The sequence below is a fragment of the Aotus nancymaae genome, unplaced genomic scaffold, assembly GCF_030222135.1.
Source record: "Aotus nancymaae isolate 86718 unplaced genomic scaffold, 86718_ANA_hifiasm-v0.15.2.pri h1tg000064l_0, whole genome shotgun sequence".
NCBI classification, from domain to species: Eukaryota; Metazoa; Chordata; class Mammalia; order Primates; family Aotidae; genus Aotus; species Aotus nancymaae.
The window spans coordinates 4,695,482-4,723,399 of record NW_026988478.1 but is presented as its reverse complement, the minus strand read 5'-3'; the positions used below and the strand labels follow the sequence as shown (position 1 = coordinate 4,723,399).

Sequence of the window (27,918 nt, the reverse complement as noted above, 5' to 3'; positions counted from 1 at the left end):
TTTGTCTTTAACCTTTTTTTGTTTTTTTGTGTGTGTGTTTTTTTTGAGATAGAGTCTTGCTCTGTTGCCCAGGGTGGAGTGCAGTGGCACGATCTCAGCTCACCGCAACCTCTGCCTCCTGGGTTCAAGCGATTCTCCTGCCTCAGCCTCCCAAGTAGCTGGGATTACAGGTGCATGCCACCATGCCTGGCTAATTTGATTATAGGCGTGGGCCACCGTACCTGGCCCATCTTTTAAGGTACATTTTGAGGAACTGCAGCTATTTCCCAAAGTGGCTGCATCATTTTACATTCCCACCAGCAGTGTATGAGGGTTCCAATTTCTTCACATCCTCCCCCAAACTTATTATCTTTTTTTTTTTTTTTTTTTTTTTTACAGCCATCCTTCAATAAATTCAAGATTTTATTCTGGAATGACTTTCCATTTAAAGAATTTCGAGGGTAGTACAAAGAGTTCGCGTATATCCTTCATTCATCTTTCCCTAATGGGAGAGAACGATTATATTGAAAAAAACAGAGAGAAAGAGAAATAATACCAAGTAATCCAGTTTTAGTCTTTGTTGACTGAAGCAGGTATTAGGAGCTTTGGCCAGTTAAAGCAAAAGGTAGCGAAAAGATAGTCACATCAAGGTGTCGGAGTTAAGAAAACCAGGAGGTAGAATTCAAGACCATGTCAAATCCTGTCAGCGAAGTCAAGATCGTAAAGGAAGTCACTTCCTAACTACCCACACCACTGGTGGTCTCATCACATTGTTGCACCGTTTGGGTGTTTTCTAATTGTCTCGGGCTGTTTTCTCTCCAATCGAGAGAGGACTGTAAATTCCTGGCAGGTTTAGGCAGTGCTTTGAAGGTCTCTCATATAGTGCAACCTTACGCGAAAAGCAGTTATTGAAAGGACCTCGCCCGCCAAGCTCGGTGGCTCGCGCCTGTAATCCCAGCACTTTGGGAGGCCAAGGCGGGCGGACCATCTGAGCTCAGGAGTTCGAGACCAGCCTGGCCAACAGAGTGAAACCCCATCTCTACTAAAAATACAGAAATTAACCAGGCATGGTGACGCGCACCTGTAATCCCAGCTAATTGGGAGCCTGAGATAGGAGAATCGCCTGAACCCGGGAGGCGGATGTTGCAGTGAGCCGAGACTGCGCCACTGCACTCCAGCCTAGGCGACACAGCGAGACCCTGTTGAAAAGAAAAAAGAAAAGAAAAGAAAAAGAGCACCTCGTCAGCTTTCCGTAGCGCGGAAGACTTGCTCGACCTGAGAACTCACGGACAAACTACCCGTCCATTGCCACACCCATACCCGCCCACACCGGAGAAGTTGCTCGCGATTGGCCTGGCGTGCACAGGGGCCCGCCTTCCGAAGGTGGCAGGGCTGCCTCCCCACCTGAACCTAGGTCGCCGCCTCGGTGAGGGGCCGCGGGGCAGATCCCAAGAAGTGGCATCCAGTCGGTTCTTGGCTCTCTTGAGAGAGCCAGAGCGGGAGAACCCTCCCATGGCGAGGCCAAGCCCTGAGACTGGACTAGCACGGTAGTGAGTCTCTTTGTCCGCTCTCCGCAGCGAAGGGGCGGGACCGTGCCAGACCCTGCCGGCTCCCGCCCCGGAAGCGGAAGTGCAGGCACTGCGGGGTCCTGTATAGTGTGAGCCTGACCCGAGCGCCAGTCGTTCCGCCCGCTGGTCATCGCGCCCTCTCCCTTGCCGGTGTCCTGCTCGCCGTCCCCGCCATGCTGTCTCTAGACTTTTTGGACGATGTGCGGCGGATGAACAAGAGGCAGGTGAGCTTGGCCACTCTCTTTTTCTCCTGGCTCTTCTTGTCCCTTCGAGGCTGCTGCTGCGGGGCCCGGCTGACCCCAGGGCCCCGGTGTGAGGGTCTGTTCCGGTCTGATGCCCGGGTCGTTCCCTTTCTTTGGAGTCTGTGGCCAGAGGCTGCCTTGCCCGTCTCATTATTTTTAACCCCCAACTGATTCAGAGCCTACCTGGGGCGGGGCGGGAAGCGGTGTCTTCATGTTCCATTCCTTCCACTGAGGCAGGGGAGCAAATGGAAACCGTACGCGCTTTGAAAGTGGAAGTTGGGGTTGCTTATTGTTTTAGACATTTTAAGGCGGCAGACTCTTGATTTCTCCATCGGAGCGACTCCAGGTGGATTCGGGAGAGACGAGGTTTAGCTGGTTTCTGGGGCGTTCAGGATGGCTATTGTAGGCCCCACAAAAGCCGTTTTGCTGCTTTCAGCTCCTTGCAACCCTTTCGTAGAGCTGAGCCATAGTGGACTGCACCGACTTTGACTTGGACCACTCTGAGCTCCGTCCGAGTTGGAACAGTTAGACTACTTGCCCTTGCGTCCGCTTAGCACTAAGGTGGCAGCCCTGAGAATCTGTGGTTTTACAGTCCAATATCAGTGCCACGGGGATCTGGAAATGTAGGTCTCCTCATTTTGTCTTTACTGTTTACCTTGATCTTCTAGATCGTATGCCAAATAGTACTGAGAATACTGTTGTAATTATTTAGTCCTTAGAAAGGTTACTCTGTTTTGTCTTCTGCATCAAGTGTGTCTGTAGAGCCGAGTTTTGCTGCGTTGAACTTTTTTTTTTTTGAGACTGAGTTTCGCTCTTGTTGCCCAGGCTGGAGTGCAAGGGCGCAATCTTGGCTCACCGCAACCTCCGCCTCCCGGGTTCAAGCGGTTCTCCTGCCTCAGCCTCCTGAGTAGCTGGGATTACAGGCATGCACCACCATGCCCAGCTAATTTTGTATTTTTAGTAGAAACGGGGTTTCTCCATGTTGGCCAGGCTGGTTTCGAACCCCTGATCTCAGGTGATCATCCACCTCGGCCTCCCAAATTACTGGGTTTACAGGCGTGCGCCACTGCGTCTGGCCTTTTTGTTTGTTTGTTTGTTTGTTTTTGTTTTAAACAGTATTTTACTGTTATGATTATTCTGATGTCACGATTAAGGATTTTTTTTCCTTGGACTTGGATTTTGTAGTACTTATAACTGCCATCTAGGGAAGTAGATATACCATCTCCCCTTACTTCCCCTTCAGACCTTAGCTAGCTCAGTGTCAATTCCATCAGTCAGAATTGAGCATTCTATAAAAATTGCACAAATGTTACTTTATGTCTGTAATAACACTTCAAATTTTCACTTGTATACTGTTGTCTTTTTTTTTTTTTTAATCCATATTTGGGTTTCTAGATGCCACAGACATTCCTCTGAAGAAAGTATTTATTTCGAGTCTGCTATTTGTTGTACTCTATGCTAGGTACGATGAGAGAAATGCAAAGATAGTTAAGAAAGACTTGGCCTTCAGGGGGTCTAAATGTGTAGAAAAGGACTAAGGCAAAACAACAAATAACCTTTTTGAGCGCTTGTCATGTGTGAAGCACTTTATATACCTGTAAATACCTGTAAAGTAGGTAATGCTGTTCTTATATTACAAAGAAAATAAGACTTTGTGAGAAGCAATACAATATAGAAGTTAAGAGTATGGACTCTAAAGCTAGACTTCTGAGGTTTGAAGTAGCTCTGCTGCGTACTGGCTGTGTGACTTTGAGCAGATTACTTACCTCTCTGTGCCTATGTTTACTTTCATTGTGATAAAAAGATATACATCATAAAATATGCCATTTTAACCATTTTAAAGTGTATACTTAGGTGACATTAGTTGCATTGACTGTGTTGTACGAATGTAGGGTCCCTGTGAAGGTTAAGTGAGTTAATTCATATAAAACACTCAGAACAGTATCTGGCACGTGGTAAGTATTGGTTGCTCTGTGGTTGATTTGTTAGAGAGCTTTAGTGATTTGTTTAAGATAGAAAGTAAATGGCAGGACTTGGATTTGATCTCAGGTCTTACTCCAAAGCCTGGACACTTGAATAAAAGAGGATATGACCCGTTTTAGCATTGGTGGGAAAATTGTGAGAGATTCCAGTCAGGGCATTACAAACAGCTTCAAGGAGAAACTAGCATTGAAGCTGCATCTTGAAAGACCTTAATAGCATCATCTTTGTGGGTTAGTTAGCATTCCTGTGATCAAAAGGGGAGGAATTCGCTCAGCACTTGCAAACCTGTCAGGTAGGCACTAAAGCTGGAGAGAGATACAAAGTACTCTTCCTGCCCACAAAGAGTTTATCAGTCTAAAAGAGAAACAAAGAAAAATGTCAATTACTACAAAACTGTGTAATAAATCCTCTAACAAAATGGACAGGAAGAGAAAACAGAAACATGAAGATAGAATGAGTAGGCTACTCTGCCCTGTGTTTCTCTAATATAGAGTTATTGTGATTCAGAATTCATTGCATCCAGGACATTCAGGGTTAGTGGAAGTTTAAATGGTAAAATTATCCCCTCTGGCCTCCCAGAGGTTGTTAGGAATGAATAGGAGAGTTTGGATATGATGGGGTGAGGGAGAGTTATGAAATGAGGTCTTTATCTGTACATAACATTTAGGGAAAAGAATTGACAAAGCCTGTAGTTACTGAGAACAAATGAAAGAGGCAAACTAGAATTTTGTTTTATTCCTCTAAAAGTTGCTATCATTTGCATGACTTTTCTGCTTATACCTAATTACACATTACATATATATTGTCTGATTATTTTGTTTGAGTTTTACTTTTTTTCTTACCAGATCCACAGACGAATACTTTAGTAAATGAACTCCATCCATTTAAAGTGTACTGTTTGATAAGTTTTTACACTTATGTATACTGATCACAGTCAAGATATAGAACATACATATCACCTGCAAGACCCCTTCTGGCCCACCTTTAATATGCTTTTTATCAGTATAGAGGGGTTTGCATTTTATATAAATGGAATCATAGAGTATGTATTCTTGGAAGTTTTAATCAATTTTTGTGCTGGGCACGGTGGCTCATACCTGTAATTCCAACACTTTGGGAGGCAGATCACTTGAGGTAGGCAGATCACTTGAGGTCGGGAGGTCGAGACCAGCCTGGCCAACATGGCAAAACCCCGTCTCTACTAAAAATAAAAGTTAGCCAGGCGTGGTGGTGGGTTCCTGTAATCCCAGCTACACAGGAGGCTGAGGTAGGAGAATTGCTTGAACCTGGGAGGTGGAGGGTGCAGTGAGCCGAGATTGAGCCAGGGCCAGAATGAGACTCAGTCTCAAAATAAACAAAACAGAAGTTTTAATCAGTTTTTTTCTCTATTTACTTTTTTTTAAGACTTATTTTATGTGTGTGCAGTATTAGGTTCATAGCAAAATTGAAAGGATGGTACAGAGATTTCCCAAATACTCTGCCCCTACACATGCAGAGCCTTCCCCATTATCAACATCCCCTACCAGATTGGTACATTGTTAATTGATGAATCTACATTGACACATCATACTTAGTAATGTCCATAGTTTCCATTAGGATTCACTCTTGGTGGTGTCGTACAGTCTAGGGGTTTGGATGAATGTATAATGACATGTATCTACCATTATAGTATTATACAGAGTATTTTCACTGCCCTAAAAATCCTCTGTGCTTTGCTTTTTCATCCCTTCCCCCCTTCATCCCCTGCAACCATGGATCTGTTAACTGTCTCCATAGTTTTGCCTTTTCCAAAATGTTATACATGACATTGGCTTCTTTGCTTAGCAGTATGCACGGAAATTTCCTCCGTGCCTTTTCATGGCTTGATAACTCATTTTTTAAAGTTTTGAATAATATTCCTTTTTATAGATATATTACATTTTATCCATTCACCTATTGAAGGACATCTTAGTTGCTTCCAAGTTTTGACAATTATAAATAAGGCCGCCATAAATATTCATGTTCAGGTTTTGTGTAGACATAAGATTTCTACTTTGCTGGGTATAAATACCAAGAAGTATGATTGCTGGATTGTATGATAAGAGTATGTTTAGTTTTGGCCGGGCGCAGTGGCTTGTGCCTGTAGCACTTTAGGAAGCTGAGGTGGGTGAATCACGAAGTCAGGAGTTTGAGACCAGCTTGGTCAACGTGGCAAAACCCCGTCTCTACTTAAAATACAAAAAATTGCCAGGTGTGGTGGCGTGCACCTGTAATCCCAGCTACTAGGGAGGCTGAGGCAGAAGAACTGCTTGAACCCAGGAGACAGTGGTTGCAGTGAGCCAAGATCACAGCATTGCACTCCAACCTGAGCAACAGAACGAGACTCTGTCTCAAAAAACAAAGAAAACAAAAACCAAAAACAAATATGAACAGTTCTTAACATAAGAATATTAACACTATGCACACTTTCCCTTAAACATTCTATTTTTTTTTTTTTTGAGACAGAGTTTCACTCTTGTTACCCAGGCTGGAGTGCAATGGCGTGATCTCGGCTCACCACAACCTCTGCCTCCTGGGTTCAGGCAATTCTCCTGCCTCAGCCTCCTGAGAAGCTGAGATTACAGGCATGCGCCACCGTGCCCAGCTAATTTTTTGTATTTTTAGTAGAGACGGGGTTTCACCATGTTGACCAGGATGGTCTCGATCTCTTGACCTCGTGATCCACCCGCCTCGGCTTCCCAAAGTGCTGGGATTACAGGCGTGAGCCACCGCGCCCGGCAAACATTCTATTTTTAATTAGAAATCATTCTGGGGTTAAAAATGATAGCTAGGTGTGGTGGAGCACCTGTAGTACCAGCTGCTCAGGGAGGCTGAGGCAGGACGATTGCTTGAGCCCAAGGAGTTCAAGTCTAGCCTGGGCAACATAGTGAGGTCCCATCTCTTAAAAAAAAAAAAAGAAAGAAAGATATTTACTCACTAATAAAATAAGTATGTTACGCCAAATTATTATGTTACATGTATGTCACATGTAATTTTTGGAATCACTTCTCTGCTTGCTAAGATTTTTTTATTGGCTGGGATGTGACTATTTTATTGGCCCTGGCTGAGCCCCGAAGGGACTAAGCAGACTCTCATAAATGTGTGCTTAGCTCCCCCCAGGCCACTTACATTGCTTCATTGAATTTTGCATTTCTCTGGGTTTTAATTATCTGTATGCCTTCCTGCCTAAATGTAAAGTCCTTGAGACTTAATAGGATCCTTTGTTCTTTTCATATCTTCCTATCTCTTAGGATCACCCAACTCTTAACTGTTACTGCAGTGGTATCTTAAGGATTTCTAGATAGCTTTTTGTTTTTCTTTTTTTCTGAGACAAGCTCTCACTCTGTTACCCAGGCTGGAGTGCAGTGATGTGATTACAGCTCACTGCAGCCTCAACTCCCTGCGCTCAAGCCATCCTCACACCTCAGCCTCCTGACTAGCTGGGACTACAGGTGCACACCTAGCCTGGGTAACATAGTGAGACTCCATCTCATGCCTGGTTAATTTTTGTGTTTTTTATAGAGACGAGATTTCGCCCTGTTGCCTAGATATCTTTGGTACTTTTTTTTTAAACGAATTGTCCCTCTAGTGAAACATACAGAAACCTAGGAGGTTTTTCTTAGACGTGGACCTAGTATGAATAAATGTGAAGCAAATAGGAGGTGTATCCAAAAGAGAGGATAAAGCCACTGCTTTTCTTGATTATGGACAAATAATCTGGTCTTATTTAGAATCAGGAAAATATTACTGACAGGGTATAAGATTTATTAATGAATTGCCAAGTTTCAATGTAGAAATATTGATATCAGTCTCCATTATATATACAAGAAAATCACAAGTAAAATTTTATTGTAAACTGCAGTTCACATCAACAGGTATATCCTTTTTTTTTTTTTTTTTGAGACAGAATGTCGCTCTGTCACCTAGGCTAGAGTGCAATGGTGCCATCTCACTGTAACCTCTGCCTCCTGGGTTCAAGCAATTATCTTGCCTCAGTCTCCTGAATAACTGGGATTACAGGCGTGTACCACCACACCCAGCTAATTTTTTTTGCATTTTTTTTAGTAAAGAGGGTTTCACCATGTTGGTCAGGCTGGTCTTGAAATCCTGACCTCAAGTGATTCACCCACCTTGGTCTCCCAAAGTATTGGGATTACAGGTGTGTGAGCCATTATGCCCTACTGGTATATTCTTTTGAAGAGCTAGAAATTATTCTTTATTCTGTGTAACTAAGTAAATCTAGAATACAGTACCACAGTAACAATTAAAGATATTTTCCTGCTACCATTCCTTGATATTTTACATCTGTTATTTTTTCATAACATTATCTTCATAAATGACATAAAGACAAGGATGATTATTCATTTCCACAACCAGATGGCACAAGCCTACAGCAGTAAATACGAGCTCCCCTTAAGCAGAAACTGTGTTTTTAACTCTTCTTCAAAAGGGTTATCTTTTCTGCTCAAGGAAGAAAGTGAGATGTATAATCCAAACAGTTAAGGTATTTACAGGGACAGAAAATTTTGTCCAAAAAACATGGTTTATCAGTCAGGGTTTAGTCTGGGAAGAAGAACTACTATGAATATTATGGAATAATGGATTTGTTATAGTAATAAAACCCCGGTCAGGTGCGGTGGCTTACGCCTATTATCCCAGCACTTTGGGAGGCTGAGATGGGTGGATCACGAGGTCAAGAGATTGAGACCATCCTGGCCAACATAGTGAAACCCTGTCTCTGTTTAAAAGACAAAAATTAGCTGGGTGTGGTATGCTGCAGGTATGCACCTGCAGTCCTAGCTACTCGGGAGGCTGAGGCAGGAGAATTGCTTGAACCTGGGAGGTGGAGGTTGTAGTGAGCTGAGATCGTGCCACTGCACTCCAGCCTAGAGACAGAACGAGACTGCATCTCAAAAAAAAAACAAAAAACCTCACACAATTGGGGGAGAAGCTGGATAAGTAAGCATCTAAAAGTGGGAGTAGAGACCCGGAGTAATGTCACTAAGCAGCTCTTCTGAAGCACTGGACAGATTTAAGCTTGCCATGGAGTCTGGGACAGGATTCCATGTCTAGCTGCTGGAGTGAGACTGCAAAGAAGAGCAGATGGAGAGATCCGCGGGAGGCTGTTGCTTGTCTATCTAGTCTCTGAGTCAGCCAGAAGAGCTGGATTCTGCTATCGCCTCAGTGTCTGTCTCACCACCTCTAACTACAGTGCCCTTCTGCATAATTGCAGCTGCTGCACTTTACCTTCCAAATCTTGGGCAGATTTATTTTTGGCCAGCTCTAACCCAGAACCATTCAGGGAAGGAGTTTTGGGGAAACCTAGTTCTCACTTAACCAAGTTGACAAAACACAACACTATGAGTCTACACTTTGTCCACATGGCATCTATACACACCTGTTATAATCATATTAGCTTTCGAGTAAAGATTAAACAAAAGTTACATTTCTGAGATAACTATCCTTTGTTTCTATAATTGGTCACATGATCATAGCTGTTTTCTTTCTCTTCTCTCAGCAAGAACCTAAATCAGTCATAGTTTCTTGCCTGATGGGGTGGCCTACCCTTATTTACTGAAGGGTTGTCATAAGAAGTCCTACCTAGGCTGGGCGCAGTGGCTCACACCTGTAATCCCAGCACTTTGGGAGGCCAAGGCGGGTGGATCACCTGAAGTCAGGAGTTCGAAACCAACCTGGCCAACGTGGTGAAACCCCGTGTCTACTAAAAATACAAAAATTAGCCGGTCATGGTGGTGTGCACCTGTAATCCCAGCTACCCAGGAGGCTGAGGCAGGAGAATCGCTGGAACCTGGGAGGCAGAGGCTGCAGTGAGCTGAGATTCCGCCACTGTACTCCAGCCTGGGAGACAGCGATACTCTGTCTCAAAAAAAAAAAAAAGAAATTCTACCTGAATTGGGTTGTTGGAGTTTTCACTGACTTTAAGAGGGGCCTCAGAGATCCTCTATATCCAGTTACACTTGCTTCCCATGGTATGGTAGCAACGCTGTTTCTCTCTGATGGTCAGGGTCAATCACACTAGCCAATTATAACCCTGCTGCGTTTTGGTTCTCTGGCATGAGGAGCCCAAAGTGACCAAGTAGCAGTCTTTTTTTTTTTAAATTATTATTATTATTATATTTCTTTGAGATGGAGTCTCACTCTGTTGCTCAGGCTGGAGTGCAATGGCACGATCTCGGCTCACTGCAACCTCCGCCTCCCGTGTTCAAGTGATTCTCCTGCCTCAGCCTCCTGAACAGCTGGGATTACAGGCATGTGCCACTGTTCCTGGCTAATTTTTTTGTGTGTTTTTAGTAGAGATGGGGTTTCACCATCTTGGCCAGGCTGGTCATTAACTCCTGATCTCATGATCCACCTGCCTCAGCCTCCCAAAGTTCTGGGATTACAGGAGTGAGCCACCGCTCCTGGCCCCAAGTAGCAGTCTTAACATTCAGTTTAATGGAACCATTCTGTCCCCTGATGGGTGGATTAAAACCTTTGTGAATTAAAACCTTTAAATCAAGTCAGACACGGTAGCTCACACCTGTAATCCCAGCACTTTGGGAGGCCAAGGCGGGTGGATCACTTGAGGTCAAGAGTTCGAGACTGGCCTGGTCAACATGGTGAAACCCCATCTCTACTAAAAAGACAAAAATTAGCCAGGCATGGTGGTGTGCACCTGTAATCCCAGCTACTTGGGAGACTGAGGCAGGAAAATTGCTTGAACCCGAGAAGTAGATGTTGTAGTGAGCCAAGGTCACACCACTGTACTCCAGTATGGGATTACAGGTGTAAGCCACCGCCCCAGTCTGGAAGCAGAAATTTCACTAGCAGATCATTAGGGGTAATAATGAGAGGAGTCACACCCATTCCTATCCTTTAATTCCTTGACTAATGAATCCTAGGTATAGAAAAAACAGCATCGGCCAGGCACGGTGACTCACGCCTGTAATCCCAGCACTTTGGGAGGCCGAGGCGGGCAGCTCATGAGCAGGAGTTCGAGACCAGCCTGACCAACATGGAAAAACCCTGTTTCAACTAAAAATACAAAAATTAGCCGGGCGTGGCGGTGGGCACCTGTAATCCCAGCTACTCAGGAGGCTGAGGCAGAAGAATCGCTTGAACCCAGAAAATGGAGGTTGCAGTGAGCCAAGATCATGCCGTTGCACTTCAGCCTGGGCAACAGAGAGAGACTCTGTCTCAAAAAAAAAAGAGAGAAAGAAAAGAAAAGAAAAAAACAGCGTCATATGTTGGTTGTCAATTCAGATCATATACAACATACTGGAGGATGTTGGACATTACCCCAGCCCCACAGTGTTGGCACCTAGCTGGTGCCATAACTGCATTCTGAAGAGGCCATTTCTGTCACCCAGAAGACAGTAACCATAGCAGTAATTGAACAGGAAAATCTAATATAAGTAACTGTTCACTACTAAAAGATGCTTAACTACTAAAAGGGGTAAAAGAGGACTCTTGGCCGGGCTCAGGCTCATGCCTGTAATCCCAGCACCTTGGGAAGCCCAGGCAAGAGATCACTTGAGGCCAGAAGTTCGAGGCCAGCCTGGGCAATATAGCGAGACCCTGTCTCTACAAGAATTTAAAATATCAGCCAGATGTGGTGGTGCCAACCTGTAGTTCTAGCTACTCAGGAGGCTGAGGTGAGAGAATCACTTGAGCCCAGAAGTTTGAGGCTGCAGTGAGCTACGATCATGCTACTATACTCCAGCCTGGGCAACAGAATGAGACCCTTTCTCTTAAAAAGAAGAAAGAAAAAGACTCCAGAAGTAGCATATAACAGAAAATAGCTGCTATCCTCCAGGATGAGGGAGAGTGAACAAAGAAAGAACTAAGAAAGCACCTTACCCAAACCCCTCCCAAGCCTGAGATTCAGACCTTTTGGCAAGGGTGTGGCTGCCACAGGAGCATGTAAACTGTCATGGCAATACCATTTGCCAGAGTACTCTCCTGGAGCTGGTTTATAGTCGTGAATTACTGGAAGGTTGAGAAATTTGGCAGAGAGTGAGTGTAGGCTGGAGTCAACTTTGATGGTCACTGAGGTGAGCACTACCAGGCTTCCAACACACAGATCCACTGGGTACCTGGTGGAATAAAATCATGTTGGAACCAGGAGGAGAAGCCCTCTGTTGCTTTGCAGTGGCCTTTCAATAACCTTTATTAGTTAAACCTAACATTAAGCCAGCTGGCAGAGGATTTGTATTTGTAGGATTGAGCTTAACACAAGGAAGGAGGGTGGATTTGGAGTTGAGAGATGATAAATCGAAAACTGGCCTACTGTTCTGTTATTTCAGGCCAACTACTTCCAGGTGTGAGGGACATAGTAAGACTAGTGAATTCCATGCTGCTGTGTTTCAGTTGCCGTAAAATAAGTCCCCCACTCAGAAGCAATGTTGTATGGGATACCACCATGAGGAGCAAGGCATTCTGTGAGGTCATGGATGGGGAGGACATGGAAGACCAATCTATACCCAGAGTCTGCTCCTTTCATGATTGAAATGATTCAGTATGATCAGCCTGCCATCCAGAGTGGCGACAGTGTTGGTTTTTTGCTATTGGCAGGCCAGGTACTCAATGTTGGCTAGAACCTAATAGGTCTTAGTGAGTGGAAGTCCATGTTGCTAACCTTTATCTTGACTGCTGCAGCCACTTTGGTCATGAGTCCATTGGGTAAGACAGGTGGCTGGGGAAATAGGTTGACTGACATCCACAGAAGAAGTCATTTTTGTTCACCCTGGTTATTAAGATCTTCTGCAGAGGTAATTCTTCGATGAGCATTTATATGGCACACAATTATTTTCACATTCTATATACATATTTGGAGCACTCCATCCACATATCTTTTCCTCAGACTTCTTGTCTCTACTTTCCAGTGATGTCCCTTCCAAGTTGCTGTCCATCTAACCAAACTGCTAGTCATTTATGAATCAATGTAAATCTCCATCTGTAGTCATCTCTCCAGCCAGGCAAAATGAACAACCACTGTATTGCTTGAAGCTGCCCATTGGAAAGATTTCTCCTCACAATCCTTTGTGGTAATGCCACAGCTGTCTGCTTTCAGTTGGTGCTAGATGATTTGTGTTGAACCATCACAAATCAGGCCTAAAGTTGTCCTTAGTCAGCTGTCACGGAGAGCTCCTCATGAGGCAGTAAATGCAGGATGAGAGAGGCTGCAGGGTAGCATCGTTACAAGCCATGGGTCTCTGAGTCACTTGCTCATATTTACTTGTGTCTTCAGGACATGCTTGAGCCCAGTCTTCTGTGTACCACTTACTGCACATGCCCTACTTTATGGCTTGGTGGATCTGACATTGTCCAGGCATCTAGTGCATGCTGAGTAGTTCAGGTCACATGGCAACTTGGCCCATGGTCAAGTTTTAGTCTCTACAAGAACTCAGTAGCAAACTACAAGCTGTTACTCAAGAGGAGAACAATTCTCTAAAGAACAGCATAGCTTTGTCCCCAATTCCAAAGGTCTTGGCTGTCATTTACTTAAACTGGATTGCCAAAGGCTCCATATAGCATCCCTGTCCATTACAGACACACCAGTTACCATGAAATCTTCGGAGTTGAAGATGGCTGATGATTAGCAGCTCGGGCACGTACCTCCCAGTGAAAGCGCAAAGAACGAGAGGGCGCCACACTTTCAGACGAATATTAGTTGCTCACAGACCACGAGATTCCCAGTGGAGGAGCTCCACGGGTCGCCAGGGCGACTCTTGTGGCCGGCGTGGCGGTTTTGCTGGTGCCTTAGCACGCCAGTTCTTGGTGCAGAGTCCGGATATTTCCGGGCAGAAAAGCACCATCAATCTTAACACCGCTGTTTTGGCCGGCTCAGTGGATTGCTCAGATTTTGGCGCAGGGAATCAACAAGTTGGACGTCAGAGACCCAGTTAGAAAGTCGGTAATTATAAAGACGACAGACGGACAAATAAATAATGAAGGGAAGAAACCAGCGTAAAAAGGTAGAGAATACTCAAAATCAGAATGCCTCTCCCTCTACAGGGGATTGCAATTCCTCATCAGTAACGGAACAAGGCTTAATAGATTACACCGGTATTCCAATAACAGAAGCAGGTTTCCAAACGTGGGTGATAAGAAACTTCTGTGAATTAAAAGAACTTATTCTAACCCAATGCAAAGAAACTAAGAACCTTGAAAAAAGGTTTAACGAAATGTTAATGAGAATGGACAATTTAGAGAAGAATATAAGTGAATTGATGGAGCTGAAAAACACAACACGAGAACTTCGCGAAGCATGCACAAGTTTAAACAGTCGAATTGATCAAGCGGAAGGAAGGATATCAGAAGTCGAGGACCAGCTCAGTGAAATGAAACGAGAAGACAAAAATGCAGAAAAAAGGATGAAAAGGAATGAGCAAAGTCTCCAGGAAATATGGGACTATGTGAAAAGACCTAATTTACGTTTGATAGGTGTACCTGAATGTGATGAAGAGAATGAATCCAAGTTGGAAAATACTCTTCAGGATATCATTCAGGAAAATTTTCCCAACCTGGCAAGGCAGGGTAATATTCAACTCCAGGTAATACAGAGAACACCACAAAGATATTCTTCAAGAAGACCAACCCCAAGGCACATAATTGCCAGATTTATTAGGGTTGAAATGAAGGAGAAAATACTAAGGGCAGCTAGAGAGAAAGTTCAGGTTACCCATAAAGGGAAACCTATCAGACTTACAGCAGATCTCTCAGCAGAAACCCTACAAGCCAGAAAAGAGTGGGGACCAATATTTAACATCCTTAAAGAAAAGAACTTTCAACCCAGAATTTCCTATCCAGCCAAACTAAGCTTTATGTGCGAAGGAAAAATTAAATCTTTTGCGAACAAACAAGTACTTAGAGAGTTCACCACCACCAGGCCTGCTTTACAAGAGCTTCTGAAAGAAGCACTATACATATAAAGGAACAACCAATATCAGCCTTTCCAAAAATATATCAAAAAGCAAAGAACTTTAACACAATAAAAAATTCACATCAACTAATGGGCAAAACAGCCAGCTAGCATCAAATGCTGGTATTAAACTTACATATATTTTAATTGGATAAAAAGCCAAAACCCATCGGTATGCTGCATCCGGGCCCATCTTACATGAAACAATACACAAAGACTCAGAGAGAAGGAGGAAGATTTACTAATTGAACAGAGAGTAAAAATAAACTAATAAACAAAAAGCAGCAGATGCAATTCTCACCTCTGATAAAGTAGACTTTAAAGCAACAAAGATCAAAAGAGGCGAGGAATGACACTACATAATGGCAAAAGGATCAATGCAACAAGAAGAGCTAACGATTCTATAGATCAACGAGATAGAAAATTAACAAGGATATTCAGAACTTGAACTCAGACCCGGAACAAGTAAACTTAATAAATATTTATAGTACTCTCCACTTCAAATACACAAAACATACATTACCACCTCACACCTATTCCAAAGGTGACTATATAATTGGAAGTAAATCACTCCTCAGTAATCGCATAGCATTTCATAGGTTTAAATTAAATATTGGTTGGCTGTTTGTTTGTTATCTTCTTCCCTTACTCCTTCCTGATTACATCATTAAGTATAATTATCAGTATAAAAGAGGTTTTCAATACCCATTACTAAATTGCATTCTAGCCTGGGCAAGAAAGCAATACTCCCATTCTCTCTCCCTCTTTCTTTTCCTTCTCCCTCCTCCCCATTCTCTCTCTCTCTTTCTCTTCCTTTTTTCTCCTTCCTATTCTCTCTCTCTCTCTCTAAAAAAAAAAAAAAAAAAAAAAAAGAAAGAAAATGAAAAGGCAAGTAATGGAATGGGAAAATATTTTCATTACGTATATCTGACAAAGGACTGGTATCAGAATATATAAAGAACTCCTACAAATCAATAATGGCAATGATTTGAACAGACACTTCACACAAAACATATACAAATGGCCAATAAGCCAGTATCACTGATCGTCAGGGAAATGTAAATTAAAATCCCAATGAGAAAAAAAAAAAAAAAAAAAAGAAATCTTCGGAGTCAAGTGGGTACTAATGTAATCCCAGCTACTAGTACAGCTTTCAGAGGTTGGACCTGTTGTGGAACCTTACTTAAAACTGGCTTAAAATTGGTTTGCTAGATAAATAAAGTAAGTTGGGGAGTATTAACTTTTATGCAGTTTTCTGGAAGAGTTAGTGTGTAGAATTGTTAAAATTATTTTCCTTAAGGCCGGGCATGGTAGCTCACGCCTGTAATCCCAGCACTTTGGGAGGCAGAGGTGGACAGATCATGAGGGCAAGAGATCGAGACCGTCCTGGCCAACATGGTGAAACCCCATCTCTACTAAAAATACAAAAAATTAACTGGGCATGGTGATGCATGCTTTAGTCCCAGCTGCTCAGGAGGCTGAAGCAGGAGAATCGCTTGAACCCAGGAGGTGGAGGTTGCAGTGAGCTGAGATCGCGCCACCACTGCACTCCAGCCTGGGCGACAGAGCAAGACTCCATCTCAAAAAAAAAAAAAATCAGCTAGGTTATTGGTTGCATAAATGTTTAGGATTTTTACATCCTCATTATGAACTTACCTTCCTATCATTATTAAATGACCGTAATTGTCCCCATACCATTATTTGTGGTAAAATCTACTTTGTGTCCAGTTTGCTTTCTTTTTTTTTCTTCAGTCTTCTTTTGATTAATGTAAGCATAATATGTGTTTTTCTCTTTTTTTTTTTCACAATATTTCTGTCTTTAAAGTGCATTTTTTTGTAGGCAGCATGTAGTTGAACACTGTTTTATCTATCCAAGTGGACAATATTTACCTTGTAAGATAGTATTTAGGTCATTTATGTATTATTTTTTCTTGAGACAGAGTCTCGCTTTATTGCCCAGGCTGGAGTGCAGTGGCATGATCTCGCTAAGTATCCAATGTAAGTATCTATCATGCCTATAATCCCAGCTACTTGGGAGGCTGAGGCAAGAGAATCACTTGAACCCTGGAGGCGGAGGTTGCAGTGAGCTGAGATCATGCCATTCATTGCACTTCAGCCTAGGCAACAAGATCAAAACTCTATCTCAAAAAAAATTATTATTAATGTTATTGAGATGGAGTCTTGCTATGTTGCCAGGCTGCTCTCAAACTCACGGGCTCAAGTGATCCTCCCACTATAGCCTCTTGCTGAGTAGCTGGGACTATAAGTGCATGCCACCATGCCTGGCTCAGTCTTTTTTTTTTTTCCTATTTGCTTTTTCATTTGAGATAATTTCTATTGTTATAACTTCAGGTTTGCTAAACTTTTCTTCTGAGGTGCCTAATCAGCTGTTATTTTCACCTGTCTGGTGTTTATTTCAGACATTGTAATTTTTTTGTCTCTAGGAGTTTGATTTAAGTCTGGATTTTTTTTTTTTTTTCAGACAGAGTTTCACACTTGTTGCCCAGGCTGAAGTGCAGTAGCGTGATCTTGACTCACTGCAACCTCTGCCTCCCGGGTTCAAGTGATTCTCCTGCCTCGGCCTTCTGAGTAGCTGTTACAGGCATGCACCACCACACCCGGCTAATTTTGTAGTTTCAGTAGAAACAGGGTTTCATCATGTTGTCCAAGCTGGTCTCGAACTCCAGACCTTGTGACCCGCCACCTCGGCCTCCCAAAGTTCTGGGATTATAGGTGTGAGCCACCTCGCCCGGCAAATATCCCTTTCTACTAATCCTATAATCTCTGCCATTTTTGGGTTTGTTTCTATTTATTGATTTTTCTCATTATAGGTCATATTTTCTTGCCTCTTTGCATGCCTGGTAGTTTTATATTGCTTGCCAACTTTATGAATTTTACCTTTTTAGATGCCGGATATTTTTGTGTTTGTGTAAATATTCTTGAGCTTTATTCTGGGATACAGACAAGTTACTTGGAAATAGTTTGGTCTTCTCGAGCTCTTGTGAAGCTTTGTTATGTGGATCCAGAGCAGCCTTTAGTCTGCAGCTAATTTTGCACTACAAGTGAATAATACCTTTCTGAGTACTGTAATCCAAAGCCCCATGTGTTATGAAGATTTCCGCTCTGGTGGAAACCAACTATTCTTACCCCATATGAGCTGTGAGAATTGTTCCATCTGCTCCTTTTAGATGGTTCTTTTTCCACCCCAGTAGTCCCCCTCACATGCATGCACTGATCATTGCTTTTGCCTCCCTGAACTCCCAGTTCTTTTTTTCTTATGGAGAACGAGAGTCTCTCTATATTGTTCAGGCAGGTCTTGAACTCCTGGGCTTAAGCTATCCTCCCACCTCTGCCTCCCTAGGAGCTGGGATTATAGGCATGAGCCACTGCCCCTGGCTGAACTCCCCAGTTCTTTATCCTCAAGTCAGGGAGACTGCTAGGCTCTATCTGCATTTCTCCTTTGCCCTGTGGTCTGGAAATTCTCTGATCTCTAAGTTGAGGCAGTTGTAGGTCTCACCTTCTTTGTTTCTGCTTTCTAAGTAATCACAGTCCTTGCTACCTGAACACAGTCACATGTCCAATGTCTGAAAACCCTTGTTTCCTTGTTTCATATATTTTGTCCAGAGTTTTATTTATTTTAGGCAGGAAGGTAAATTTGCTCTCTTTAACTCATTTTGGCTAGAACAGCATATTTTGTTTTTTGGTGTTTTTTTTTGTTTGTTTTTTGTTTTTTTTTGAGACAGGGTCTTGCTCTGTCACCCAGGCTGGAGTGCAGTGGTGTGATCTCAGCTCACTGCAACCTCCGCCTCTCAGGTTCAAGCCATCCTCCCACCTCAGCCTCCTGAGCAGCTGGGACCACAGGTATGTGCCACCACATCTGGCTAAATTTTATATTTTTGGTAGAGGCAGGGTTTCGCCATGTTGGCCAGGCTGGTCTCAAACTCCTGGCCTCAAGTGATCTGCCCTCCTGGGCCTCCCAAAGTGCTAGGAGTACAGGCATGAGCCACCACTCCTGGCCAGGACAATATATTTTGGAAATTCACCTATGTTATATGTATCAATAGTTAATTCCTTTCTATTCCTGAGTAGTATTTTATTTTATGGAAATACTACAATTTATGTACAGGTTGAGTATCTCTTATCTGAAATGCTTGGGTCCAGAAGTATTTTGGATTTTTTTTTTTTAATTTTGGAATACTTGTATTTGCATTTTACTGGTTGAACATCCCAAATCTGAAATATCCAAAATCCAAAATGCTCCAATGAGCCTGTATTCATCTGTTGATGGGCATTTGAGTTATTTCCAGTTTGAGGCTATTATGAGGGAATCTGCTGTACATGTGTTTGCATATCTTAAATATGTTTTCACTTGTCAGATTTTTTTTTTTTTTTTTTTTTTACAGTCCAGAGGTCTTTTTTTTTTTTTTTTACACCTATTATGCCACGAATTCATAGGGAATAGGTTCCAGCAGCTCAGGCTCCTTCCCATTGGTTCTCACAAAGTGTGCTTCTCTGGGTGGGGCAGGCTGGTGCTTCAGTTGGACCCAGGTACCTTTCTCTTTGGCTTCTTTCTTTTTCTGATCATTTTCCTTCACACGTTTTAGGAAGCTATCTCGGCTCTTAGAGTGCTTGATGTGCTCAATACGCACATTAATTCTCTTGGCTAGAATCTTGCCCTTAACTTGTTTGTTTACAACAATGCCAACAGCATGCTGGGTAACATTGTAGACTCTTCCAGTTTTGCCATGATAACATTTGTGGGACATTCCTTTTTGAACAGTACCCATTCCCTTGATGTCTACAATATCACCTTTCTTATAGATTCGCATATACGTGGCCAAAGGAACAACTCCACGTTTTCTAAAAGGCCTAGAGAACATGTATCGAGTGACTCTCCTCTTTCCCTTTGTGTTCGTCATTTTGGCGAATTACTGGAAGATGGCAGTTCCGGCCAAAAGGCCACTTGTCAGATTTTTAAAGATTTAACAGATTTTTAAAGTAAAACTTGTTTTAATGATATGCTTGTTTAGATTATTAGGGATTTTAAAATTATCATAAGATCCATTCCAAGATTTGCATTGACTTTATTGGATCATAATAATAGTGTCCATCTGAACATATTTCAATTTTTTCAGCACCATCAATTTCACTTCTAGCTGCTATCAGTGTATATTTCTGTAATACCTAGCTTCTAATTTCTCCTTATGTGAGATAGAAAGCAGGAGAATTGTGTTTATGGATTAATGAGTACCTTAGTTTGAGTTCTTGAGATGAATGGAATTTAAGACTTGGGCCAACTGCTACTTTGTAGCTGTAAGACACATTTTTGCTTCTGATTTCTATGAACATACCCTATATGTTGAACTTCAAATATCTCTTATAAGAATAGGAACACAATGGTGTATTTGATAATTGTGATAGGTAAATATACAGGACATAGCTTCTAGATTGTAGCCTATAATAGTATTTAAAATTATTATCAACTTTGATCTTGCTGAATTTTCTGTTACGTTTTTCTTAATTTATTGTTATATATTACTTAGAGTGGATTATAAATTGTCTTGTGGATTATTCTAGTCACAGGACTTTGAGGGAGGGTTCTACACAATACTTCCTAAAAAGAATAAATTATATATATACACAAATCCGTATATCACAGCTGCTGAGAGATACTATATAGAACTTTGATTGGTTTTAATACCATTCTTTTCTAGTTTCACCTTGAGCATTGAGGAAATTTTGTTCTGGTCATTTCTTAGAAAAAAATAATAAGGCTATTCAGTTCTGTGGTTGTTATTCTACATATGTTGCAATGTCTTTATTAATAGTTAGCTTGATTTGGTCAGATGATATGAGAAGGTTAGGTAGCTGCCACCTTATTTCTGCCAATACAGAAAGAGACAACACTTTTTTCTGATTATATACATTCCTAAACATTCAGACATAATGGTAAGGAATGTAGGGGCTAGGGAGGCAATATGTTTGACTTCTGAGTAAAGATTGTTGTCAGGAAAAGAGGGGTAGAGTATGGCACTTTTCAAACTTTTGCTTGAAAACAATGTTTATTTAGGCAAATAGTGTGCTTCTGTCTAGGTTGTAACTTGCAGATTGAGTTGGCAGTGTACAAATTGATACCTTTTAAGGAAGATACCAGTTATACATAATCAGGAACTTTTAACCTCTTTCTCTAACAAAAATGAGGAAGATTATCTTGATGATTAGATACATTTCACAATAATGATTCCATAGTAAAAGTATTATATGTCTGAGAAAAAGGAGAAGGATAATTACGGCTGGGTTAGTGACCTCCTTGCAGGGACATAGGAAATCATACATTTTAACTTCTTCATTATTATTTTATTTTATTATTATTTTTTGAGACAAGGTCTCACACTGTTGCCCAGGCTGGAGTGCAGTGGTGCAGTCACGGCTCACTATAGCCTCAACCTTCTGGGCTACAAGCAGTCCTCCCACCTCAGCTTCTTAAGTCCCACCTCAGCTGGGACTACAGATGCGTGCCACCACACTCAGCTAATTAAAAATTTTTTTTTTTTTGGGATGGAGTTTCACTTTTGTTGCCCAGGCTGGGGTGCAGTGGCGCAATCTTGGCTCACTGCAACCTCTGCCTCCTGGGTTCAAGCGATTCTCCTGCCTCCTGAGTAGCTGGGATTACAGGCATGTGCCACCACACCCAGCTAATTTTGTATTTTTAGTAGAGACAGGGTTCCTCCATGTTAGTCAGGCTGGTCTCAATTACAGGCATGAGCTTCTGTGCCCGGGAAATTTTTTTTTTTTTTTTAAGAGACAGGGTCTTGCTATGTTGCCTTGGCTGGCACTTTTCTTTTTCCTTAATTTTTAAAATTTATTTATTTATTTTAGTGATAGTGTCTCACTACGTTGCCCAGGCTGGACTCGAACTACTGGACTCAAGCAATCCTCCTACCTCGACCTCCCAAGGTGCTGGGATTATAGGCATGAGCCACTGCACCCGGTGAGCATTTTTTTTTTTTGAGACAGAGTCTCGAACTGTCGCCCAGGCTTTTTTTTTTTTTTTTTTTTTGAGACGAAGTCTCGCTTTGTGTAGTGCAATCTCGGCTAGAGTGCAGTGGTGCAATCTCGGCTCACTGCAACCTCTGCTTCCTGGGTTCAAGCAATTATCCTGCCTCAGCCTCCTGAGTAGCTGAGATTACAGAGGCCTGCCACCACGCCCAGCTAATTTTTATGTTTTTAGTAGAGACAGGGTTTCACCATGTTGGCTAGGCTGGTCTCAAACTCTTGACCTCAGGTGATCCACCTGCCTCGGCCTCCCGAAGTGCTGGTATTACAGGCACGAACCACCATGCACGGCCACATTTTTCTTTTAAATAGCAGTTATCTTATTAAGATGTCTTATTAGGTAACTTCTGATAACTTTACAACTGAACCTTTTTAAAAATGGAAACTTTTTTGGCTGGGTGCAGTGGCACATGCCTGTAATCCCAGCACTTTGGGAGGCTGAGGCAGGCAGATCACCTGAGGTCAGGAGTTTGAGAGCAGCCTGACCAACATGGAAAACCCTGACTCTACTAAATATACAAAATTAGCCGGGCATGGTGGTGCATGCATGTAATCCCAGCTACTTGGGAGGCTGATGCAGGAGAATTGCTTGAACCCAGGAGATGGAGGTTCCTGTGAGCCAAGATCGCGCCATTGCACTCCAGCCTGAGTAACAAGAGCGAAACTCAGTCTCAAAAAAAAGAAAAAGAAAAATTTTTTTTTCCTCAAATAGATGTGAACCGATTGCCATACAGGTTTTATTTTTATTTTTTAGTGTTTATTTACTTCAGTGTGAATTTTTGTTTCGCTGCTGAAATCTTAATGTGTTTGATAATGGGATATTGCCTTAACCCTGCTAAGAATATATGTAACATACGGTATATGCAAGTATTACCTTTTCAAAATCGCAGCCGTTCTGAATTCTGAAACACATCTGACCCCCGAGTGTTTTGAGTAAGGGATTGTGGAACTATATACATTGTAGAATCCCACAACCCCTTCCTCAGAGGTTCTGAAGTGGGGCCCAGAATCTGTTGGCCTAACCAGTACTGTAGGTGATGTTTTTAATGCGGAAAGTTGGAAAATTGAGTCTTGGCTGAATTCCTCACTGTTTACCTTCTGGTTGACATAATTGCATCTTAGAAGCTAGTTTTCCTACTTCTATTATCTCCCACTCCACTTCTTCAATTCAGCCTTCAGAATAAAAAGATCCATTTTGTCTTTTAAAAAGCCACCATCTTGAAGATGTAGAATTTAGGAGACTTGAGTTCTAATAGTGCTACTCTGCCAGCCAGTAGATATGCGGCCATGAGCGTATCACTTAGCTTCTCTGTGCCTCAGTTTCCTCACCTGCAAACGTGTCAAAGTAGGTTTCAGATTACCCATGTGCTTAAATCACGCCATTACTCAAAGAACAGCAAGTATTTCTAAGTGTTTCTGAGCAAATGTTCATATTTTCTTTTTTCCTTTGGAAATTTATTGATTACATTGATTGAGTACACCGCGCCTCATTGGAATCCTGGAAAAATAGTTGTGGCCATTAGCATGGACTTAAAAAAATAAACCTAAACAGTTTATTTCTGAACAAGTAATACTTGCATCTTGTAAAAACATGAAGTATGTGTATCGGAAAATATTTTCCTTCCACCCTGACTCCTGGTTCCTCTTGTTGTACCCAAGCGAGTCAAGGAATGTGCCACATTCTGAGATTGAATTATGAGTCCTTTATTATGCCAGCGACTGAAAGGTGGCTAATGCCCAAAATTCTCTCAGCCCCTAAGAAAAAGTTAGGTGGTCTTTTATACCCTAGTTTTGAAGGGGAAGGGGAACCTAGCTGAAGCAAATTTTTCACAAAAGCAGAGTAAGCAAAAAAGTTAAAAGATAAACTGGTACGTGAGAAATAAAACAGTGCCAGGTGCAAGGGGTAAAGCTGTCATGAAAGACATACAACTTACAGATAATGGGAGCTCTGGGCACTCGACAGCACTTGCATTCCCAGGCTCTGCTGGTACCACTTGACTCGGCCCCTTATCAACAAATGCATTCCTGGAGGTGCCCAGTGTCAGCCTGCCCCAGATACATACTATAGTTACATACTTAATGGTGGGAAAATAACTAAAATGAAGAAGCTAAGATTGAGTCTGTCTGGCTCAAGGAGCTAACGTAAAGCCTGAACAGCTTTAGTCTGAGAAAGAGAGAGTTAGTTTTAGCTAGCAAAAAGCAGGTTATCACACTCTTCCCCAGTGTCCTGTCTGTCTTTTCAGAGATTAACTGTGCATTTATAAGAATATGAAACTTAAAACTTTTTTTAAAAGTATGCAGGATTCTGCTTTGGAGGAGCTGAAAGAAAGAAAAAGTATGCAGGAAAAACAGGTTAATTGTAGGGAAAAAACAGAAAATGGTACAAGAGAGCTGGATTCCTCATCACAATTTATTTTTTGAGACACAGTCTTGCTCTGGCACCTGGGCTAGAATGAAGTGGGGCAATAATCATACCTCACTGTAGCCTCTACCTCCTGGGCTCAAGTGGTTTTCCTGCCTCAGCCTCCAAGGAGCTGAGCTGAGCTGGGACTACAGGCATGCACCACCACACCCAGCTAATTTTTCTTTTATTTTCTTTTCTTTTTTTTGAGACAGAGTTTCACTCTGGTTGCCCAGGCTGGAGTGCAATGGCAGAATCTTGGCCCACTGCAACCTCTGTCTCCTAGGTTCAAGCAATTCACCTGCCTCAGCCTTCCAAAATGTTGGATTATAAGCATGAACCACCACACCCGGCCTTTTTCTGTATTTTTTGTAGAGATGAGGGTCTTGCTTTGTTTCCCAGGCTGGTCTCGAACGCCTATGCTTAAGTGATCCTCCCACCTTGGCCTTCCAAAGTGTTGGGATTACAGGAATAAGTCTCTGTGCCTAGCCCCTCATCATATATTAACTCCCTAGTATGAAAGAAAAGAAACAATTAGTTTTTAGAATGATGGGGGTAAATACCAGAATAAATAGCTAAAAGAGATGAAAGTGGTTGCTGTAGGTGGCCTGCCATGGCTAGGATATTGCTATAGTACATATTCTTGTACATATGTATATATAATGTTTCAATAGAAATAATTAATTTAAAAAGGAAAGAAGCAGAAAATATAGATGATCAAATTGAAATAGGGCTGGGCACGGTGGCTCACACCTGTAATCCCAGCACTTTGGGAGGCCAAGGTGGGCGGATCACCTGAGGTTAGGAGTTGGAGACCAGCCTGGCCAGCATGGTGAAACCCTGTCTCTACTAAAAAAAATACAAAAATTAGCCGGGTGTGGTGTCAGGCACCTGTAATTCCGGCTACTCAGGAAGCTGAGGCAGGAGAATTGTTTGAACCCAGGAGGTGGAGTTTGCAGTGAGCCGAAATTGCGCCATTGCACTTCCAGCCTGGGCAACAGAGTGAGACTCCATCTCAAAAAAAAAAAAAAAGAAAAGAAAAAGGAAAATGAAATAAATAATTGCCTAGTATTACACCTCCAGATATAACAACTAACATTTTCTTTCTTTTCTTTCTTTTTTTTTTTGAAAGAGTCTTGCTCAGTTGCCCAGGCTGGAGTGTAATTGTGCCATCTCAGCTCACTGAAAACTCCACCTCCTGGGTTCAAGTGATTCTTGTGCCTCAGCCTCCTGAGTAGCTGGGATTTTAGGCATGTGCCACCACACCCAGATAAATTTTGTGTTTTTAGTAGAGATGGGGTTTCTAACTTCTGGACTCAAGTGATCCACCCATCTCAGCCTCCCAAATTGCTGGGATTACAGGCGTGAGCCACTGTACCTGGCTTCTTCCATTTTTTCTATGCATTTTTTTGAACTTTTCAGAAAAATTGAAAGAATATTACAGAGAACACCTGTAATCTGCCGCACAGATCCAACAATTGTTAGCATTTTTGCCATATTTGTTCTGTGTATACTTAATGTGTGTGTACATGTATAGGATTTTTTTTTTTTTTTTTTTGCTGAATCACTTGAAAATTAGTTACAGATAACGACAGTTCACCTCTTAACTACAACTATTAGCTAACTACTACTAATATGCATCTTCTATGATAAGGACAGTGTTCTACATAACCACAACACCATTATCACATAATTTAAGAAATTAAAGGCCAGGTGCAGTGACTCACACCTGTAGTCCCAACACTTTGGGAGGCCAAGGCGGGTGGATTGCTTGAGGCCAGGAGTTTGAGACCAACATGGTGAGATCCTGTCTCTTCTAAAATTAGCCGGGCGTGATGATGCATGCCTATTGTAATCCCAGCTGCTTGGGAGGCTGTGGCACGAGAATCACTTGAATTCGGGAGGCAGAGTTTGCAGTGAGCTGAGATCATGTCACTGCACTCCAGCCTGTGTGATAGAGCAAGACCTTGTCTCAGAAAAAAAACAAAACAAAAAAACACGAATTTCCTAGTGTCATTTAATATTCAAGTCATATTTTTGAGTTTCCTCAGTTCACCCCAAAATGTCTTTTATAGTTGGGATTTTTTCTTATGCTCTTTGTTTTTTTTTTTTTTGAGCCAAGATCCAGCCAGTTTGTGCATTATTAGAACTGAATGAGAAGGAAATAAAAAAACAACAAAGAAACCGAACTTTGTGCATTTGGTTGTTATGTCTCTTTAGTCCTTTTTAATCTAGAACAGTCTTCCACATTTTTTCCCATGGCATTGAATGACATTGAATTTTTGAAGAGACTAGGACAGTTGTGTAGAATGTCCACAAGCAAATCTTAAAACAACAAAAGTGACCAGGCACCGTGGCTCATACCTGTAATTCCAGCCCTTTGGGAGGCTGAGATGGGCGGATTGCTTGAGCTCAGGAGTTTGAGATCAGCCTGGGCAACATGGCGAAACCTCATGTCTACAAAACATACAAAAATTACCACATCTGGCTGCTTAAGAGGCTGAGGTGAGAGGATTACTTGAGCCCAGGAGTTGGAGGCTGCAGTGAGCTGTGATCACACTACTGCGCTCCAGCCTGGATGACAGAGTAAGACCTTTTGAAACTTTTGTTTTTTCACTTTTTATTACTAATGTTTTATTGGGTCCGTAGTTTCAGTCCTGGGTTTAACTTTCTCCATAATTGGACCTTAATGTGCTTTTCAGATTTCTCCCAGTACTTTCCAGTACCAGCTTTTTTCATTCCTTCAACTATTTGCCTTGGTGTCCAGTCATCCTCTCTACTTTTTTCAGCATTGGCCCAAAACAGTTAGCTTACTTTATTTCTCTTATCTGATTTTGTAATTTTTTTTTTGTCTTTTTCCACATGTTCTAAATTTTCTTTATTTGAAATTGAAATGGCTTCAGGTGTTTTATCTGTTTATTCAAGTCACAGAATTTTAGAATTTGTGGAGTACTGGAAATTTAGTAACACATAAGGCCAACCCTCAAGTCTTGACTATGTGACTGATAAGCTATAGGACTTGGTGAAGTCTCCTCTTTTTGAGACAGTTTCCTTATCTGTAAAATGAGAGGGTAGATTTATACATCATTGACTATCCCATGATTATCAAAGGATAAGTATGGCAGAAAAATAATAGAGGGCCGGGTGACGTGGCTCATGCCTGTAATCCTAGCACTTTGGAAGTCGGAGGTGGGTGGATCATTTGAGATCAGGAGTTCGAGACCAGCCTGACCAACATGGTGAAACCCCATCTCTACTAAAAATACAAAAAAAATTAGCTGGGCATGATGGCGCATTCCTGTAGTCCCAGCTACTCGGGAGGCTGAGGCAGGAGAATCACTTGAACCCAGGAGGCGGAGGTTGCAGTGAGCTGAGATGGCACCACTGCTCTCCAGCCTGGGTGATAGAGTGAGACTCCATCTCAAAAAAAAAAAAAAAAAAAAGAAAAGAAAAGTAATAGAGGAGTTCAGAAGCAGAGATAGATTACTGTTGGCTGGTAGGTAGAATGGCTGTGATTAAACTGAATGATTATGGAGCCCAAATGAAATAACTTGTGTGAAAAGTTCTTAAAATAATAAGGTATTATATAAATGTAACTGATGTTTTACCAAACAAAATGGAGCAGAGTGCTTTGGGTGAAAGAAGGGGGACTGTTTTGATATGCTGATGGCATAATTATTATAAAGAATGTCTCAGAATTTTAGTTTTCCTATTAGTACTGCTTGAAGCTTTCAAATTGATACGGCT

General features: G+C 42.1%; 2 protein-coding genes across 3 annotated transcripts in view; one reads left to right on the top strand and one right to left on the bottom strand.

The window, feature by feature from the left end:
• The first annotated feature begins 1,611 nt into the window (after positions 1–1,611).
• Positions 1,612–27,918, top strand: part of SEC11A (SEC11 homolog A, signal peptidase complex subunit) — a 47,598-nt gene continuing 21,291 nt past the window's right edge. The window contains exon 1 of one of the 2 annotated variants that reach the window (XM_012449050.2): positions 1,612–1,771. In XM_012449050.2, the coding sequence (XP_012304473.1) occupies positions 1,721–1,771 (51 nt within the window). In that variant the 5' untranslated portion in view covers positions 1,612–1,720. The remainder of the gene's footprint in view (positions 1,772–27,918) is intronic. The other variant, XM_012449057.2, reaches the window with a different exon arrangement.
• Positions 19,136–19,636, bottom strand: LOC105714934 (large ribosomal subunit protein eL21-like). The gene has a single exon (XM_064366103.1). The coding sequence runs from the start codon at positions 19,631–19,633 to the stop codon at positions 19,151–19,153; it is 483 nt and encodes a 160-aa protein (XP_064222173.1). The 5' UTR covers positions 19,634–19,636; the 3' UTR covers positions 19,136–19,150.

What these genes read in the sequence shown, in the direction of transcription:
- LOC105714934 (XM_064366103.1), bottom strand. Translation starts at nt 19,633, where the DNA reads ATGACGAACACAAAGGGAAAGAGGAGAGTCACTCGATACATGTTCTCT.